The sequence below is a fragment of the Thunnus maccoyii genome, chromosome 22 (assembly GCF_910596095.1).
Source record: "Thunnus maccoyii chromosome 22, fThuMac1.1, whole genome shotgun sequence".
Taxonomy (NCBI): Eukaryota; Metazoa; Chordata; class Actinopteri; order Scombriformes; family Scombridae; genus Thunnus; species Thunnus maccoyii.
Genome location: NC_056554.1, coordinates 12,096,096 through 12,117,618, shown reverse-complemented (window position 1 = coordinate 12,117,618; position 21,523 = coordinate 12,096,096). Strand labels below are relative to the sequence as shown.

The following is a 21,523-nucleotide window of genomic DNA, read 5'->3' as shown; positions in this document are numbered from 1 at the left end:
ATATTTCTTTCCGAAGTTCTTGCACAGCTGCCTGTATTTAGACAACATGAAACATCTGAGAAGTTTGGATTCTTCTGTCAACTGAAAAATAATTTAATAGAACAACATGTCTAATACTGAAAATAGATGTATTGAAAAAGTATTGTTTTGGAATCAAATTCAAGCGTTGTCTCTGCAGTATTGAACATTTTCAAATGATACCCAGCCCTGATATTTACAGTTTGACAGTGGTATCTGTAGTTTCAGACAGATGAATATCAAAAAAGTTGCAGCTGAGGCTGCAGCACAGTTTACCTGTAACAGTGAATTTTTCTGTTGTCATGATGACCTCCTCCTCATCTGCAGTGAAAAGCAGTCTGCCTCCGTCTCTACTCCGTACCTCTAGCTTCTGACACTGAGCCTCCACAGCCTCAGGTCCTGAAGAAAGAGAAGTCCAAAGCTGGAGATTCTGGCTTTCGATCAAAACCTACAATAAACACTGTTGACTGCAGTGGAAATAAAAATGCAAGACTTGGATGCTAAAAATTCTATCTATTTATGTTCATTTTAGACCAGCTGTGTTGTTTCCAGGACTTAATGTAGAGGATTTTCATAATTAACATGAATTATTTTCACTTAATTCAAACGAACAATTAATTTCACTGAACAAGAGGAAACTTTGATCTACTTGTGGCCCTAGAGACAAAAATCAGAGGATCACCAAAGCCATTAGAGGACATCCTCTTGAATATCTGTCACAAATTTCATGACAATTCATCCGATAGTTGTCAAGATATTTCTCTCTGAACTACAAATGAGAACCTCATGGTGGCGCCGGAGGGAAAAGTGAAGGAATCACCAAAATCAGTAGGATTCATCCTCTGGGGACCTTTTATGTCTGTAAAAAACGTTTGGTCAATTCATGTTGTTGAAATATTTCAGTCTGGACCGACATTGCCATCGTTAGAGCCATGCTGCTAAATGTGTCTACAAGGCATTGGAGAACAGATTCCAACCTAAAAAGTTTCATTAGTCTGCAATGCTAACAATAATTCTCTTTTTGCAAATGTCGCTGTCTAATAAAGGTTGCCTTATATGTTCTTCTCCTTGCAAATCAACTTTTGGAAACTATGTTTTGGGCATGTAAGACAATTAGCAATCTGAAATACTTTGTGGAGTGCTTGCTCTGCAAATGAAAAGCGCCCAACAAAGCTGGATCAGCCGTGCTTTACAATGGATGGAGACAAATCGGTAATCTGTTCTGCTGGTGAAGAATATTAATTCCCGTTCTCCAGACTTTGGTGTTTTTTTTTTTTTCCAGATGTGCATGCAGAAACTTTTAACGTCTCCCTTTCTCGCTCTCTCCTCCTCCTCTCTTCCATTAATCCACGAGCTGCGGCGGCTGGGGAATTTAATTATTCTCGCCAAGTTTCATCTCATTTCAGACAGAATGCACTTTCTACAAAAGCAGGCACTAATTTTCAGAGGAAGGTCAAGCGTGACCAAAAAGTGTCATATCGCCAGTCTTGTCAAATCAGCATCAACTCTCAACTTATGTTGGCTAAAATCAATAGCTATTAATGTTAATAAGCAGGTCATTTGCTTTCTAGTGGTCATTAATCATGTAAATGACTTTGGTAATTTGGACTGACTGATGGTGGAACTTGATGATAATAAGAAGAATCCATTGCCCTTTCAATAAGTGCATTAAAGGTTAGTGTCTGGAAGAAACTACAGAGTCTTTTGCAGGCATGGAGACTATTTAAGAAGAGTCAAAGATTAATTATTGCTCAAATTTTGATTGAGGTCATTATTAAAATATGATTGATCAATCAATTTACAGTCTAAGCTAAATTAAGGATCACTTTTTAATAAGTCGTACATATAAAGACGAAATAAAAACAAAGTACAAGTGCAGATAAACAGATAACCCAAATGATTAAATGCCAAAGTGTACAGTAGGACGAACTGCAGACTCACCCACTGTGAGCTGGCCGGTCAGTTGGCCTTGGTTGTTTCGGGCGTTCAGCGTCACGTTCTTTTCTGACCGCAAAACCAACAAGCTGTCCTAGGGGAAGCATGAATGGGAAAGGAAGTCGACAGAGAGAGAGAGAGAGAGAAAAATATGTTATATTGAGATTTTGAACTTACATTTGGATCCCTTTACCAGGTGGAACAATCTTTGCTAAATTGGTTGTTTTCTTACTTGTATTTTGTAATGACGTCACTAACCGAAACATATAAAAGGATGATTCCTGTTTATTGAAAAAAACTTGTGTCATAGCAAAAAGGGAACAAATTAAAACAAAATTATCCAAAGATGAAGTGTAGGTAGGGTTTGAAGAGAAGGAAGGTGGCAGAGTAGTTAATCTGAAAATGTGTGTTTTCCAGCAGTGACAGGCGTAGGCGTTTTCTTCACTGCAGACATTTTAACTCTGGACCTGTTCTGCTTTCTGGCAGTTTTGTATTTTGCAAGTTTATGGCTGTTTGACATTTGAATGATGGCACACGTGTGAGTGTCGCTGTGTGCATATTGAAAAGGCTTTCTCAGTTTCCTGTAATATTCTGTGAAACCCGAAAACAGCTCATGATGCAGTGAACAAATTTAGGGTATGATTAGTTCCTTTGTTTTAAAGTTATTGCTAAATTTAGAAGCGTATTATCCTCTTCAGACACTGATGGATCACAGACGTCGGTTTTTGTGATATTGTGACACCATCATTATTATGAATAGCACACTCTGGCAGTATTATGATGTACCCACTAAACCCACCTCATGTGTGTATGAGGCACACATCAGTATCTGTGTATGTCTGCCACAAGTCCTATGGTAACTGTGAAAATAAAGTTGCTTAAAGCATCTCTTCTTGATAACTCTTGTTGTCCTTCGATGCACATCATTATATATATATATATATATATATATATATATATATATATATATGCCCATGAGAGCATCAGAGACATGTTTTGAAGCTCGACAGGATGAGCAGGTTTATGCCACTCGTGGGCAGTGGAACAAGCTGGTAACACAACACTGACATATTATTACCTTATCAAGTTGTAGTAACATGTTAAATATTTGCCTATTTACACATCCAGCAAACATAAGTCATGTTTTGAATGCTGTGTTGAAGGTCCTGGCTCCAAATGGAAAAGATGACAAAAATGAGAGATTGAACCTTTAAACCAGTTTTTTCAACACTGGAGAAGTTTAACAAGCTGTAAACACAATTTTGACATATTATCACCCAATAAAGTTGAACATGTGCTAGCAAACAGTTGCTTATTTACACATCCATTAGACATGTAGCAACATTAGCATTCATGTGGAGTTGTGTTTCTGGCCACTTAACAATATTCACTCCCCTTTTGGCACTATTTTGGTCTCCACCAACCCCTGAGGAAAATATCTGGCTCTTTAGCTGCTAAATGCTTCACAGTGTTCACCAGCTAGTTGCTAACTTTATCTGTTTGCCATTTGGTGCTGAACAGGTGGTGTACAGTGGGTTTATCAGTGCTTTTCCACTAAAAACAGCTGATGAGAGCAGTGGGACTCAATCAAAGCAGTAAAGTTATGAGCTATAAAAGTAAAACAATGAGCTGAAAGATGCTATAACACTCTGGTTAATAATACTCTGTGGGAGCATCACTACAAGCAACATAGCCATTTGACCCATTGTTAACATAAAAATATTGTTTAGTGCAGCTTTAAACACAGTTTAGTAAAGGGAACTCATTTGTACCATAGACACATGTCTCATGAAATGCTTGAATGCAAACTATTCAGCTTCTCTCTCGCATCTCTTTTTTCCTCCAACATCAGCACTTTCAAGACAGTTTACATGTGTTAAAGTTCGCTAAAGTTGAACTACACAAAAGTAGCAAATTCACTTTGCCTCCACAAGTGTATCTAAGAATCATTTCCTTTTATAAATGCTGGTGTGACTGGATCGTCACACAATAAATTAGTGGACAAGAGCATGGTAAGGAGAGCATACTTACATAAGGATAGAAAAACTCATTACCTCCTTATATCTCAAAATGTTTGTTTATGGGTTGTTTCTGTTGTATTTGTAATATAAAAGTAACATTAATCAGCATTTTGTTTTACAGTTATATCTAATAAGTATTCTACGATGCAGTCTGATAAGTTTAATTAACTTCATGTTTTCCCAAAAGAGGTATCAAATTGTAGCAGACTGCCTCAAGATTGTGCGGTTCATTTTCATTCCGTGCTTGCTTCTTTGTGATATAAATGCGCATCATGAACAGAAGTTCTCGAGAAAGCACAGCATCGTGAACAAATGTGAGTTCTTGATTTGAAGTATCCCTTTAAAGAGTTTATAGGTTTTAAACTGTTTCCTGAGGGGCTGTGACTGAGATGCTGTTCCTCTTCTCCACACTTCCTTGGGATCACATAAAAGGCTTTTTAGTCACTGTGCCTGTTGAGGAAGGTCAAGTGCAGATCATAGTGGATGCACATAAATGGAGCCAGTTGCTGTAGGTGCACTGGGACCCGTCAGACTGAAAAATTACCATGGCTGCTGTAAGGCACAGGATGCTTCCCTGCATACAATGAATAACATCACAGCCGAAAGCAAGAGCATGGAAGACTGCTTCAATGAAATAATTTAAAACAAAGAAACTTTATATGATACTACCATCTTTCTGAGAGTGAGTGTAAAATAAAATACAACTTTTTAAGTTTTTTAAGAGAGCACTGCTCAGGGTTTAACCACCACTGTAATCCAACCAAATATCTGCATTCAAATATTTGAAACCATAATTATATCTTGTTGTCGTGTCAGAGTCTCATTTACATACTGAAATGAGCACATAAAAATAATGAAAAAACAAACACGTCACAAGCTAAAAAAGAAGCAATTATTGTGTCTCGATTTCCCCCTTCAAATAAAACTGCAAGCAGGCACACTGCATGCAGGGTAAACTTAAAATTTAAATCACTCGTCAGGGGCACCACCCTTCCACTGAAGGGAAAACATTTCATTAATCAGGTAATCAGTCTCAAATTAATCCTAAATTCTTTTCAAAACATTGACCTCCGTCTCTCGTTTCAAAGAAACACAGCAACACAACTTCTTAGATATATGAAGACATTTATTTAATAGCTAAACATCTCAATAATACATGATAAAGAAAATTATAATAAACATGAATAACTAGATATTTAAATGATAATATGACTCTAACTCAGTGGCAATAGTGATGTGAAGTGTGTGATTTTAAATCACAACCAAAACGGAGGGACACAGATGATAATTTCTTATTGTTTAATTTATCCGACATCAACCATTGATCACAACGCCGTGTTACGCCTACTGTGTTGAAGATCTGTCTCTGTGGAGATGTTGTCTTGGCAGGACCAGGGTGGTTGTGATGGGTTGCGCTGTTAGCTGCAGGACGCAGGTTTGGGCAGTTGTGCAGCGCGGAGCAGGCCCAGGCTGTGGATGAGTCTTTAGATGCAGCGGCCTAGTCTTGTTTCAGACTGCGCCATGTAAAGTCTTCGCTGTCAGTTTAGCTACCAGGCGACAATGAGGTTGAGTTTGCCACCGAGTGTATGTAGGCCCGACAGCGGGGCTTACAAGCAGTCTAGCAGTCTTGTTCAGAGTCGAAGAATCGATTTCCTGCTTGAGTTTTTCCAGGATAGTCGGATGTGACTGGTGATAGTCAGGCTTTTGCTGACTTTGTGAGGTTTATGGTTGAGTCAAATAAAACTTGGTCTGATAAACTGACCTTGTATCAATAAATATTAAAATGCGTGCATACTTGGTCAAAGAAAACAAAAAGAAAAGAGACATTTAAGTAGAACTTCAGAGGAAATAGATGAAGTATCTTGACTCATGACGAGGGCCAGTTTAGGAAGGTCCCCTGAGGCTTCTGTTGTTATCAGTTCCTGGAGTTTTGGGTGTGTTTTGAGGCGTGGAGAAGATGCTCCTGCTAAACTTCCTGATGAATATTAATTCCTTTGTTTGGGACTTCTAAGGTGGCAGCTGATACTCTGTCTTAAGATGGCGTTTTGTGAATTTCTGAAAGTAGTGAATTGTTAAGGATTAAATTTAGTTACATCCATAATTTTCACACTTCAGGTCACTAAGGCTTAAATTCTTCCTGTCAACATTGTAGACAGCGGTTATCTTGTCAAACCATTCAGAAAAACAGAGTTTATATTTATGAATATCAAACATTAAACATTCAACTCAACACTTCTCTCATAATATTTAGACATTCAACCCGATATTCTTCAGAGATTTAATCGAAACATAAGACTATAGCAAATTAAAGGTCAAAACAAAAATTGGGTGATTTGTGACTAGATTAAACGTTCAGTATTACCTGGATTCAAACATAGACTTAAGACAACTCTTACGTCATAACATAAAAACATTAAATTTGACTCCTTGTCAAATTTAACTATGAAAAAATAATTTGGCTAATACTTGTAGTAAATGCAAAAAGGTTAAACAATTTAGAAGATTACTATATATTATAAAATTATATTATTATTATAAAATTTAAAACAGTTCACACTCTAAAGGGTTAAAAAGACTTTGCTATGTCAGTCAACAGAGAGCAATGTTGTTACACGACAAGAAATATAATAAAACTCCTTCGACCTCCAATAAATGTATTACTGCATTAATGATCCAGTTGTGTAGCACCACCTACTGGCAACAGGAAGTTGGCCATATGTGGTCTACACATGATATACAGCAACATGACTCATTATTAGTGGATGTTCTCTAGCGCCACATAGTGAACACAGGAAGTGAGAGTTATCTCCTATATTCAATGTCCAATATTCATGAAAATGTATATCCATGTCAGTTGCCCTCTGGTAAATGTATTGCTGCATTAATAGTTCATCCATAGATAATCATACGGCTATCAAAATTATATCATTATTCATGCAATTTTATGACAAACAACATTACACGATTTACATAATGTTTAGACATTTAATTCATGAGGGTTTACTTAGTGAAAGCTCACTACGACAGGGGTCTGGCCGTAAGCTGAACCCAAAAGGGGAGTTTTCTGTCCTTGTTTAACTTAGCGTTATTTTGGTCTTTTCTCCCGTTTGAATGACCCCAAAGGTCTTTTATGCTTTTAGTTCAGGCGATAGTTTTCACTTTGTCAACCGTGGTCTCTTAGAAAGGTCTGGTTAACCCCTTTTCTGTCAAAACCCCCACTTGGAAGGGTTGGAAAGGTCAGTTCATCTCTGTGGGTCTTGGGTGAGACACTCATCTCATGTCTCTGGAATTCAAGAAAGGTTTGTCCCTGAAAAAGGAAAAACAAGTCTGTCTTCCATTCTCAGGAATAATAAAAAAAAAAGATTCAAAAAGAACAAGCTGTCCTCCTACATGCTCTTTCGGAACATGTTGTAGACATATTCCATATTTTTGATTATTAAATTCCTAGTATTTCAATGTAATACTGTTCTCCAAATTAAATTGGTTCTTGCAAACCTGGTTTGAAGGATGCTCAAATCTCTGAGGCTCCGCTGCTGCTACAGTTTTCTCCAAAAAGCTTTGATTTTTAACAGTCAGAATTAAACTAGTGGATGCTTTTTCGCCCTCATCTGCACACTTGGATTCAACCATCTTTGTCATGCTTATCCAATGCAAGTAGGTGAGACTTGGTGAGGGAGAAGTTTCACTCCGGTAAAGATACACCTGCATCCGAAGCTATTTATAGATCAGTCAGGGTCCCCGGAGACGATAACGAGAACCAACAGTCTGAACAGCAGAGATTTGATTAACTGTATCTGGGCACCGTGTTGCCTCATACCACATTGTTTTTCAGCTGAGGCAGACAGTTACATTCGAAGCAGAGGTGCAATTTTAGAGTTTTCACTCAATTTCAATTTTCAATTCAAGAGTTAAATGTTAAAATAATCATAAGTTGCCTATTCTTCTTGGTTATTTTCTTAGTCACTTTTACAAACAGTGCATCCATATACACCTTTTTACTATGCATTGTAGATTCAGTATGATATGCACAGATTTTCAAAGGCCTTTGTGTGGTTCTTTAATAAAGCAGCAGATCATAACTGCCCAGAGGCAACAGAGCTGTCAGAGATGACCTCCACAGTGCCATCACTAATATGGTGAAAGATAGCGATAATACTACAGGACCCCAGCTGCAGAGGGTTCACAGAAATCCAGGCAGAACTGAAAGACCCAGATGTGCAGAAACTGTAGCTACATCCCCGGCCTTGTGCCCCCTTTTATGTTCACCTACTGTTTGCATCAGTGGGTTTTAACCATGTGCAATCGAATCAAAGGCAGACCAAAGCTGCAGGCTAAACACTGCCGCTGCTGATTTTTTTCTCTGAGCACGTTCAAATAGAGAGGAGGAACTAATCAGTGAAATCAGCTCCTGTGGTTCTTCACATAAATAAAATACGTGCGTCTTGAAAATCCCTGGAATACATCAATTTAAAAAAAAAAACCACTATCGCAACAAATGGACTGACCACTCTTCTAAAATATATCACTGCTGCTCATCAAATCTCTCTCTGACCTCTGTTGTCCTTACACAGCATCAGACATTACCCTAATGCGTGCGCAAAACTGGAGCAATTCCGAGACAAATCACTTAACCGAGGACTTGTATCCTTTGTGAAAGCCTTTCCGGTGTTTGCAGACAATCTACCAGAAAACGAAATGATGCATTGGCTCAGTAAGATGAAATATGACTTTTGCAAAAAAGAAATACTGTGTACTGAATCATTTATCTTCCATTTACCGAAACAGATGGTCTGCGTGGATCCAACCCTGTTCCCTCTTACTTCACATATATTCTGCTCAAAAATGAAGCTGGTGCTACTATTACACTTCTGTTAACAATACAAAGACAGAACTTTCTTCTCTCCACAAGTGCATATCAAGTTTGATGAAAAGGATTTTTATTGGGTTTTTTTTGTTGCAAAATGAAAATTCCAAACTAACAACTTTACAGTCTATCCAGTAAACAGCCTTTACTCAGGTGATGCCATTACCAAGATGTTGTGCCATCAGCTGTGACGGCAATGCTAAAGGCTCAAACACAACAAATTTGTCTTTGAACATGCACTTTGTAAGAAATGGTAAGAAATGCCTATTCAAATATGTGGTTTCACAAACACATCAAATTATAAATGCAATGTTCCTTTGGCAGGTGAAATTTCGAGTGTAACATGGATTTCAAAAAGCCTGAAATTACAGCTGTTTTGTTGCTTTCAGAGGGGTGAAATTTCATGTGTCGAACTGATTTCACATGCCTGAAATTATAGTAATATTGTTGCTTTCACAGGTTGTTGTGCCGCAATCACATGCTTGAACCTTCAGTTGTAAACTGGATTTCAAACATTTGTCCTGTGCAATCTTTTTCATGGTCCTCGTATTGGCCTCTTTTTGCCACAACAGTTCAGGTGTACCTGTACTGTGCCATCTGTAAAAGCTGACAGGCGGAGGGATGGATAGATAGATGGGTGGAGGGATAGACAGGCATGCATAGGGGAAGACCTCAGGGTGAGGAAAAATAATGTACCAAATATTCCATCCATCCATCTGCCTGTCAGCTTTGACAGACAGCTCAGTACAGGCGTAGCTGAAAAGAGACCAAGAAATAAAAACTATAAAAACACAAAACTATCATAACATGGAGTGTCTGTAGTCTGATTTATATTGGAAACTTCAAATGCGAGCGCCACACAGAGCCCATAATTTCACATCCTAAAGCAACAATGGAGCTATAATTTTTAAGTGTTCGAAATCAACTTCTCACCTGCCAGAGGCACGCTGTCAGGAAATCGGAAGTTTGGAGAGACACAGTTGTGACCGCCTGGATTCACATATTGCCAAGCACAGCAGGCAGGAAATGGAGCCTTGGTGCTGATGCTTTGTGGATATTACTACTTTTTGACACATTAAGGCTGAGTATTAACCTTCATTACTTTATGATTACCACCTGAAAAGTATCAAAAACAGTTGTGATGATCCAAATGACACTGGATGCTTCAGTTAGAGTCATAGTCTTCTTCATTTTAGGCTGCATATTATCCAGGAAAAGTTCTTGTACGGTCGCTTTGTGTTACAACAAAATGAAAATCCTTATTCTGTTGAATGAAAAAGAGTTTTGTAGGAAAACATGTTTATATTCCTCAAAGTAAAGTATCAATATAAAGTAGAGCTGAAATGATTAGCTGATTTATTGATTGACTGAAAATTAATTGGGAACAACCTTCAGTTGCCAATAATCGATGAATTGGTGAGTTCTCAAGTATCAAAAATGACAAAAATGTTGTGGTTCCAGCTTTACAAATGCATATTTCCTGCTTTTCTGATGATAATATTTGAATATGTCAATTTGTGTTCTGGAAAATTGTAATAGGAGTTTTTTATATGTTCTGATATTTTATAGACCAAACAATTATCGGAAAATCATCATCTGTTGCAGCTCTAATATATTAGAGTAGTAAGATAGTATAATTTTGTTGGTACCAAAACTCAAGTATTGTACATAACATTAGTATATAAAAATGTTGAACGATTCCCAGCCTTGATTGCAACAGCTGTTTGCAAAATTATAGAGCTGAAATGATTAGTCGATCGAAAGAAAAATAATCAGTAACAGTTTTAATAGTCCATTAATTGTGTCAGTGATTTTTCGGGCAAAAAACACCCCAAATTCCAGATTTTCAAATGTGATTTTCATTATAAATTCAATATCTTTGGGTTTTGGACTGTTGGTCGCACAAAACAAGATATTTGAAGACGTTCTCTCAGGCTTTGGGAAGATAAAAACAGTTTTTCATTACTTTTTGACACTTTATAGACAAAACGATTAGGCACGAAAAAAATCGGTAGATTAATTGATAATGAAAATAATCGTTAGTTGCAGCAATATAAAACTACACAAAATAATGATCAGTGCAATAAGCTGTGTTCCACTGGTATGCATTACTACAGACAAATCTCTAAACAATATAAAACTACTATAATTTAGTTACCATCATTATAGTAGAATTATATGTATAATTAAAGTTTGCTTAATTAAAGCTTTTAAGCTTTCTTTAAGCTGTGTGATTAACTGTGTCTTTTCTTTGCTCTCCTGTTTATTTGCTGACCTGGGTGACAAACTGCTGCATACAGTTTGCTGCCTTTGCAGTGATTAATGAAGTATTGAAATGAACTGAACTGATATCATTGAATTATTGCCGAACAGAAATACAAAACTGTTCTGTAATACAGAATATGACTGCAAATTATAAATAAAATATGTATTATAAAAACAAACATGTTAATCCCGATAAAGTGTGGCCCCCGGGGGGGGAAAACAATCCCATATTTTTTTTTCTTTTGACCAGTGACTTAAATTGTTGTGTGTGTTTTTGTTAGTAAAGGAGATAACGCGTGCCACCAATGTGAACAGTATTTGCAAACTTATCTCTGTGCTCTCATTTCACAACATACTACTGGGAATGCTGATTTAAGGGGCTACTTGGCCTGTAATTTGCTGCCAGCTATCAGAGTTACTGCCAAAAAAACACTGCGGGCTCTATTTCCACTTGGTATTCACAGATTATAGCTTCAGCCATTGATGAAGATTCAAAGCACTGATTGATCCATGAGGAGTAAAACTAAAGCTACTTTGAGTTCAGCCTCAACAGCAGCTTGGACTCTGAACATAAAAAAAAAAAAAAATCATACTATATTTAACTTTAAGATATCTCTGGTGTGCTACAGTTTGTTTGTGGTAATAGCTTATTGATCAATGGTGGTTATCTGACTGAGGAACAGCACTGTGCACCGTGGTGTAAACTCATTGGATAACCATAATCCCTGCTCGCTCTCTCAGTGCTTGACATATTTCCTCAGGTGAGAAATATCGAGTGACCCACGGAGATTTTTGTCCTGCAAATATCTCTGCAGCCGGTAGATAAGGGGGCCACTGCGCAGCCTGTCTGTAAAACAAGACAGTAAAAATGTCTGCAGGTGGTATTGCACTGGGAGAATGAAATATTGGCTTGTGTTCGGCTTGGGCGTCTGCTGTGGCCTTGAGGTGTTTGCTTTTGCTAAAGTGCACCACTGTTATATTTAAATCAACATTTAGCTCCAACTAGAACATCAAAGAGCAAGAGAGGGCAATTCCAAGTTGTTTCTCAATCTGGTGTGGCAAATTGAGCCCACTATCGAACCTCTTCCTCCATCGACGTCCCTCAAAAATCAAATTTACATGGAACCCCGGCTTCCAGTGCTTGAAATTGCTTTCTGCACCGTGCCTAATCACTGAAAAGGGGATGATCCAACTGAGCGTCTGTGATTCGTGTGGGAGAGGGAAATTTGGATCAACTTTGCACTGGAGCTGTGTTGGTTAATCTACTAAACATCAAAGAGGAGAAAAGGGAGAGAGGAAGTGGAAGAGGGGAATTTATCGCGTGGGCTTGATTGGAAATCCAGCGGGGGGACTCTGGTCCCTCTGTAATTGTCTGTAATGTCCTGTAGGGTTGTATGAAGCCTGAGAGGAGCCGAGAGGCAGCCTATTACCCATCTCCTGCCGATAGGAGGCCTTGATAGTGCGCTGCTAGAGGATGACAGGAAATGAGGAGGAGGAGGAGGAGGAGGAGGAGCAGCACTGGACAGGGAAAGACTGTAATGTCTCTTGTTGAGACACAAACATAAGGTTACATCAAATATCGTCAATTCTGAGCTCAGATGGAAGTTGGCCTTTGTTGTTAATGAATTGATCATAACTTTCTCAACACGGAGATCAATACCAGCTTGTCTGCTGCTGTGGCAAGATCTTTCTCCAGGAGAGCTTTCACATGAGTTTCAGTCGATGGTAGTTATTTCTATAGTTCATCAGCGCTGCGGAGTATTGACTAACAGGCAACTCAAAGTTGGTGAGAGGAGCAAAGGGAGCAACTTACCCTTCTGGACTGGATCTCGTTCACATAGAGAGGCAGGAGAAACTCGGAAATTCCCTCCAGACGAATCCCATCCTGGTTCAAATGCAGGTTTCCCATACCATCCTGAAACATAATCAAGAATGTATCAGTGACAGTGTGATGCGCAGTGCTGATGTACAAAAATGTAATACCACCCTTGACAAAATTCCTGATTTAATTCAAAGGATTATAGCTCCTCAAGAGCATAAAAAATGTAATCCTGCTGTCGCTGAACTGCATTAGGCAGAGCGGGAGCTGCTGCATGCCAGACGGGCCAGTGGACAGGCAGCGCTGAGTGACAGCGCAGAAGTAGGACATGACATCGAGGTGACAATGCCACAGACATTCAGTGGTGTCAGGGTGACAGGCTGCACGCAGCAGGAGGCAGACTGAGGGAGAGAGCACAGCTAATGTGGCAGCTGAGGAGAAGATTCATGAATATGACTCAAGTATGAAACTATCAGAAAGATGTTCACATAGATTCACACGAGATTACTTAGTGCTGGTGTGTCTATTATTATTATTAGCATTATTAGTGGTAGTACTAGTAGTACTTGTATTGTTAGTACTGGTAGTAGTATTTGTATTGTTAGTACTCATAGTTGTACTTGTATTGTTAGTGGTAATAATACTCGTATTGTTAGTAGTAGTACTCATAGTAGTAGTAGTACTTGTATTGTTAGTTGTAGTAGGACTTGTATCATTCATATTAGTTGCACTCGTAATGTTAGCAGTAGTACTTGTATTGTTAGTACTGGTAGTAGTATTTGTATTGTTAATACTAGTTGTACTTGTATTGTTAGTTGTAGTACCTGTACTGTTAGTACTAGTTGTACTTGTATTGTTAGTAGTAATAATACTCGTATTGTTAGTAGTAGTACTCCTTGTAGTGGTAGTACTTGCATTGTTAGTAGTTGTTGTAGTACTTGTATTGTTTGTATTAATAGTACTTGTATTGTTAGCAGTAGTACTTGGGCCGTGGTGGAGGACTCGCCGTGGTTTTCAGGAACTGCTTTCAAAGTTGGACAGTCAGCACTGGGGCTTTCTCCTCATTTGAACTGCAGATGACCAAAGTTGTATTTTAATTTACTGACCCCCTGGTCATAATAGTTCTTTTATATCCGAATTCAGTGTTTTTTTAATAATAATCTATAATTAGGTTGGACAGAGTTATTATGGTTGGTGATTTTAATATTCACATAGATGACGTTTCTTGTAGCTTTCCTGCTGATTTTCTTAATGTTATTTTAACTTTATTCAACTTGTGTCTGGTCTCACACACATTAGGGGTCATATTTTGGACCTTGTTTTTACACTTGGTTTGAATATTGATTCTGTCTGCTCTAAGAAGCTGCATGTTATTGACCATGAATGTGTTCTGTTCAAGCTGTCTTTTAATTTAGATTCTCTGTCCAGTAAACATGTAAAGTGCTCTCACATCTTAAATCACCTCTCAGATGAGACGTTTTCTGCAGCTTTTGACCAAAGCACAGTGTTGTCTTCTCACACTGACGTTACTTGTGTGGTCCACTCCTCTATCACACATTGCTCCACCATGTTGGATAAAGTGGCCCCTAACAAAAGGTTAAATGACAACATTCATTGTTTCCGGCGTAAATGTTGGAGGGTAGAGCAATTGTGGAAATCCACTAACCTCCATACACACCATCTCCATTACAAAGACCTTTTAACTGAATTTAACAACATGGTTAAGGATGTGAGGGCTTCCTCCTTTGCCAACATAATCTCCTCCAGTAAACGCAACCCTACAGTCCTGTTTGATACCATCAACAACACTGTCACTCCTGCACCTCCTGATGTGCCTGTCTTTTCAAATAAGGATTGCAGTAACTTTTGCTCTTTCTTTGTGGATAAGATTAGAGATGTCAGGGCTAGCATCATCCCCTCCTCTACTCCCTTTTATGCCTATTTAACCCAGCCATCAATTTTGGACTGCTTCTCTCCTATTTCTCTGCAAGACCTCACTGATCTGGTGGGCAGTATCAAAACCTCCTCCAGCCCTGCAGAGATTTTACCAACATCCATGCTTAAAATGCACTTGGGTCTATTGGTCCATGCCTGGTCTCTATTATAAATAGCTCCCTGCAATCTGGTTGTGTCCTAGCCTATTTTAAACATGCAGTTGTTCAGCCTCTTCTGAAAAAAACTAACCTTGAACCATCCCTTCCCAAAAACTACAAGCCTATATCTAGGCTGCCTTTTATATCTAAAGTCTTAGAGAAAGTTGTTGCCAAACAGCTCACTGCTGTCTTGACTGCACACAACATTTTAGATAACTTCCAATCTGGTTTCCGTCAGAAGCATTCCACTGAAACAGCTCTTCTCAGAGTCTCCAATGACAGAGTGATGTCTTCTGATGTGGGTGAATGATCTGTTGCGGTGCTGCTAGATCTTAGTGCAGCTTTTGATACTGTAGATCAGAATATCCTGACTGAAAGGCTTAGGCAGTGGGTGGGTGTCTCTGGGAGTGCCCTGGACTGGTTCTCCTCCTATCTCTCGGATAGGAGTTTTTCTGTGTTGCCTGGTCCCCACAAGTCTGAAACTGCTGCTCTTTCCTGTGGTGTGCCCCAGGGTTCTGTATTGGGTCCTATATTATTTGCTCTGTATATGCTTCCCTATTAATAATATAGTCATATTATTAGCAAATTTAAAAGGCATCTCTCACTTTTGATATTCAGCTGTATGTTTCCTTTAAACCTGAGGAGACTGACAAACTATCTGTTTTGCAGAACTGTCTGACTGCCATAAAGGACTGGATGGCTAACAACTTTTAACAACTAAACGCAGATAAGACTGAGGTCCTTATCATTGCTTCAGATAGCATAGCTTCCAAGGTTGCTCAGTGTATTGGGTCCCTTTCTTCAGCTGTACAGACTAATCTTAGAAATGTCAGTGTTATATTTAATCACATCAAATATATTAGATCAACATGTTCACGTTTCTTTCATCTAAGAAACATTGCCAAACATAGGTCTATTGTGTCATAAACTGAGCTAGAGATGATTATTCACGCTTTTATATCCCAGCTGGACTACTTTAATTCCCTTTTCACCTGCCTCAGCAAGTCTTCCCTGATCCATCTACAAATGGTCCAAAACACTGCTGCAAGGCTGTTGACCAGGTCCAGCAGGACGACTCACATCACACCCATTTACATTGGCTTCCAATCAAGTTTGTGATTAATTTTAAGGTTCTTATGTTCAGATATAGAGCTCTACATGGTCAGGCACCCATGTACATTTCTGACCTCGATGCATTACCAATAGGACACTTAGGTCTGAGCAGGGCTTGTTGGTTGTCCCTCGCCCTCAACTTAATACAAAAGGTGATGGTGCCTTTGAAGTGGTGGCGCCAACACTGTGGAACACTCTTCCAACAGACATATGATCTGCAGTCTCTGTTGACACCCTTAAAAAGCAGAAGACTCATTTATTCAAATTGGCCTTTGTCTCACCTCATAATGTTTGTATTTTGTGTGTTTTTAAATTATGTTGTTGCTCATGTTTTATAGTTTGTTTCTTTTTTGTATGTTATATTGTACTACTTTTATGGTCTTATGTTTTTAACAATGTTACTCTTGTGAGGCACTTTGTGACCTGCTCTGTGAAAGGTGCTATATTAAACCCTATAGTTTTGTTAGTAGTAGTGCTTGTAGTATTATTAGTATTAGTTGTACTTGTATTGTTACTAGTAGTACTGTTTATGCTTATACTGTATATACATGCAGTATTTGTTTTTATATATATAAATATTTGTAGTTTTAGATGTAGTTGCTATACTTGTAGTAGTACATCTAGTTGTAGATGAAGTAGAAACTGTTGATATTGTTGTTGTCATATTTTTATTCTTTTGTTTTTCAGGCTCTCAATAGGCTTTAAAATGAGATAAAACAGCATAAAAACAAATTCAAACTGCACTTAACCAGATGTTGTCATCTCTGTCAACAATTAAACATGGACTGGCAGAGTGTGGACTAAAAGTAAGTCTCTTCACTACACCCTTCACTACATTTTAATGAAATGGAAATTTTAAATCCTGCACACTCACAGGTGTTTTTGGTTAATGTAGCTGATTAAATCTCTGCTCAGGTTGAAGGTGGGTGGAGCTACAGTATGCTAGGAAATATGTGAGGTCACTAACTAATATAAAAGGTGCCAATTATAAAGATGTAAATTGTCCCACCCTAGCAGGTGGTGCAACAAAGCTAACTGGAGAATGAGGAAGATGTCAATCAAGCTCAGGCTGTACACACCCACACAGTTTTGGGAAGTGGTCTAACCAGTCAGAATTGTTACATTTTTCAACTGGAAATGCATCACATTAAGAAAATAAAATTACAAATACTGTATAAAATGAACCATGACTCTACAACTCTGTGGCATATTTATTCAGGATCTGATTTTGTGGGTAGATAATTCAGTAGAAATTGGACACGATGATTGCTGTGCCACACCACAATGAGCAAAGTGAAGTTTGAGGGCAGCTTTGTGAGGCTGTATGTGAACAGATGGGTCCTGAGGATCGTGTTGAAAGAGTCCATTGGTGGAGGGAGTGAATTATAGAGGTAGAGTACAGCCTGGGAGGACTCCATCACACATGGAGTGGGGACAGACAGGAGGACAAAGTCAGAGAAGCGGAGGAGGAGGGTGGGGCAGTTCTCTTTGTATGTCAGCAGCAAGACTTTAAAGCAACTCCAGTGCTGAGATGGAGGTGATTAGGTGGGCGTGAAAAGTCAGGCAGCAGAGTCCGTACATGCTGCAGTCAGTCAGACGAGTAGGTGGGAGTTACAACAGTCCAATCGTGACACGCTGAAGGCCTGGATGAGGCATCAGTGTACAAGAGAAATAGACAGATACAGGCAGTGTGGTGGAAAAACATAAACTGGCAGATTTTGCTCTTCAGGATTTAAAAGAAAAGGTACAGCCAAAGACGACAACCAAGGTTAGCCTGGCATCCTCAATAAGCACATACAAGTTGTGTCACAGTTGAGCTTTATAAAGCTACTGGGTGCTACACTTTGATCCAGAGCAGTGGACGAGGTGTCAGAGGTGGTGCAGATAGAGATCAAGTTTAATATGTCATCCAGACAAAAAGGACACCTAAACAACCCATGTGACTTATCTCTAGACCAGTAAAGAAGTTAAGCATCTATGTTTGCTTGTGAAATGTATTCTGTTTACAATGGCTGGGCAATGAGAAATGTTTTTTGTACAATGTGAGCAATGTTCATGGGTGGTTTGAATGCTGCCTCCGCTGAATTAAGAGTGGAGGCAGCATTAAAAGTACACAATCATCATGGCAGATTTATAAATGCTGCCAAAGAGATTAAGTGGTCACTGTTACTTTGTTGTCCTTTAAGCAGGATATCTCATAATCCTAGGAGCACATTTCCACTGACCTTGGAGGACATAAACAATTTATTTGTTTGTGATCTTTATGTGGGATTTGGCCATGAACATGAAAATAAGACTTAAGCAAAGGAGAAACCTTACTGATTTTACACATGAAGCTCAATTTACTAGCGATGTTGACTCCTATTCAGTTGTATAATGTCTTCTGTGGATCTGGAGGAGCTTTCTTACTTTCAGACTTGTAGTAGAAAGTGTGTGTTTCAAACTGGAGATGTGATTTTGAAAAGCTATTGGTTGCATTATGGGAAGTGAAGGATCAAGCATTTTTATTATTTCATTACAGCTTGACCTACACTACGGGCTAAAAGTCAGGAAATCTCAGTCTTTGCTGCTTTAATTAAAAAAAAAAAAAATCTGACTCTTGTAAACTCCCTAACTAAAAATCACTGGCATGCCCCTTTAAACTACTTCTTACTTGGCAGACAGGCATACTTTTTTAAGTTGAGAGTTTGAGCTGTAGCTACAGTTTAAGCTAACCTGACGTGCCAGATGGTTTGTTACACAGAACGATCTGAGAAGTCGTCCTTGGACACTGTTTAGAAAAGGGCAGGCATTTTCAAAAAATACTTGGCAGGTGATTGGATGAACTATCTGGCCATCACCGTCTTACAATTACACCGTCTTGCGTCTTGGACACCAGTTCATAACTTGAAGCCTGACAAGATGGATTCTTGCATGATGTTGATGTTGTGAATCCAGCTGCCACACGAGGTAAGTAACATCCACATTTAAGATGAAAATCTCTCATAACACTTGCAGTATTGAGAACAACTTCATTGTCAAAACCAAGCAGCAACTACCACACCTTGAGGCTGAAGCTAGATGCTGGCTCCAAAAAATCCCTGCTCCAATTGACTCCCATTCAAAAAGTATCAACTTCTCTTTAGAAAGTCGATATTTTTTCTGTTTAAAGACTAAAAAAATATGTTTTTCTCCACACATGCGGGTCTATTGTGTTTGTGGTTCAGGAGTGACACTAACAACACCCTCACAGGATGCTGTCATGCAATATTTGGGTAAATTTAATGTTACTTGATTATGAACCAATGGGTGACATCACACCTCACTATGTCCATCTCTACATACAGCCTATGGTCAAAACAAATGCTTTTGGGCAGTAGCCTATAGTCAGGGTCATGTGCCCCAACACGTGGTCATACTCTTGCTGAAAGACAGGGACAATCTGTGATTCCTGGCAGGATACTGTGCCATTTGTGAGATAGTGGTAGGACCTTTTATTCTGCTTGTCCACTGATGATAAATTGTAAATCCTTAGTGTATACAGGACCAGGAGCTCAGATTAACTTCTAAATGTTAAAGTAAGTTGGAGAACTTCTCTCCAATAGCCTTCTAGTGATGGTTGGTAATAATGAATGGTTGTCAGTGACAAATAAAACCAGCAGGGCATACAGCAGCTCACAATGTACTATTGTTCCAGTAAAAAGGGGGTATATGTTGGCACGTGTTTTCTTATTGAGCTGCCCATGTTCTGAGAGATGGGGAGCAGTGGAGTACATTTTCTGGAGCGACACCAACAGCACTGATAAGGTCTTTTGCTTGTGACACAGATTGATGGGAGGCGAAGGAGTAGAGGAGTGATAGCCAATAGCCAGGGGATGCATCCGTCACAGAGGGGAGATGCTGCCATCAGGGGTTTGTTGACAAAATGGTAAATTGTGTGCAATGTCCCTGAAAATGTCACAGGGACTCGCAGTGGCTGTGTGTTTGGTTTTCGTTGGAGATGAACACATCCTGTGTCAGCTGGTGCTGCTGCCAAGTCTTTTCTAATTCTTCATCAAATTCAGATGAGCCAAAGCACACAACATGAGAGATGGTGTTTGTATGATGAAAAAAAGTCTTCACATCAGGGTTTGTATTAGGATTAGTATTAAAGGTCAACACTAAGAAGAAAGAAAGCAAAAAGAAAGATCTATACATACAACTACAAACTGTAAAATTAGTTTTTGTAGATAAACTCTTCCTCAAACTTTCAGACAGTAAACTATGCAAAGTAGTCTGATGCACATTGATGCTATCATTATTTGTGTTTCTTCTATCATTGTGTTTTGTCTTTAAAATTCATGTCACACTGTTTTGAGAACACAGTAAAAAAAACTTCCAAAAAGTAATTTGGTACGAAGTCTTGCTGTGCACTAGATGCCAAGTACTTACTGTTTGTTGTTCTGATCTAAAATCACAAATTTCTAAGCTTTTTATTGTACAACTAAAGTTAACTTTAGAGGGCTAGCGATAAGCTATACTGTGGGTATTTGTTTAAGTCTGTAAGAGTTTAGCGGCATTTAACAAAGAGATCATTGTGCTTCACAATATTTCCCAACTGAAGTCTCTTTAAAATGTTATTTTGCAACTTGAAACTTTGCCTTTTCACATTCATGGGTTTTCGATGGCTGGTTGAACAAAAACAAGAAATTTGAAGGCATAACCTTAGGCTGTGGGAACCTTTTAGGGTTTTTTTTGTTGTTTTGTTTTACAATTTTCTGATATATTATCGATAAAATGATTGATGAAAGTTGTAGTTGCAACCCTGCAGTGGACCTTTATCCAGGAAAGAGTACTTGTCAAGAACAGTAAAAATGTAAAGTCTTCCAACAACTGTTGTCCCAAATCAGTTCATAACAAACAGCAGCCAAACACACAAATATGTTGATGCCCTCTCGACTTTATCAGCTTTATTTCAGAGGAGGCTGTGCTGTACTCACCACTGAAAAATTCATGACCTTTATGATCCAGACGGTGAGGGCCAGGTTAACTATCATGGTGACCAGCAGCAGCAGCAGGAAGAAATAGAGGCATCGTTTCCTCCAGCCGTACAGACCCACTGGGTAGACGGCATCACAGCCTGGTCGCTGGAGGTGCAGCGACTGGGACGCAAGAATAAACTGCTCCTGGGTAATCTGAAACACACACACACACACAGGAGCCTTTATGTCAGATGGCTATCAAGGATAGATTCACTCCACGAAAGCAATCACATATTCTAAGTGGTTATTAACTTGAAAGCACCACTAACAATGACTCTGGGCAGATGCACGACTGTGTTATCTTACAATTTTTTGAAAAGTGGTGCTACTGAATAAAGAACACAAGATGAAAGCATGGCATAAATGTAAGCTGAGTATAAGCTGAAACATCCTTG

The 21,523-nt window shown here is 38.8% G+C and overlaps 1 protein-coding gene across 2 annotated transcripts in view; it reads right to left on the bottom strand.

Annotated features, from left to right (window-relative positions):
- The window catches only part of LOC121888919 (zeta-sarcoglycan-like), a 44,819-nt gene that overhangs the window by 15,372 nt on the left and 7,924 nt on the right, over positions 1-21,523 (bottom strand). For both annotated transcript variants that reach the window (XR_006093381.1, XM_042400512.1), the window contains exons 2-5: positions 21,087-21,281; positions 12,917-13,018; positions 1,960-2,047; positions 295-417 (exon numbers count right to left, since the gene is read on the bottom strand). Coding sequence is in view for 1 of the 2 variants with exons in the window: in XM_042400512.1 (XP_042256446.1) it covers positions 295-417; positions 1,960-2,047; positions 12,917-13,018; positions 21,087-21,281 (508 nt within the window). In the remaining variant the exon portion in view is untranslated. The remainder of the gene's footprint in view (positions 1-294; positions 418-1,959; positions 2,048-12,916; positions 13,019-21,086; positions 21,282-21,523) is intronic.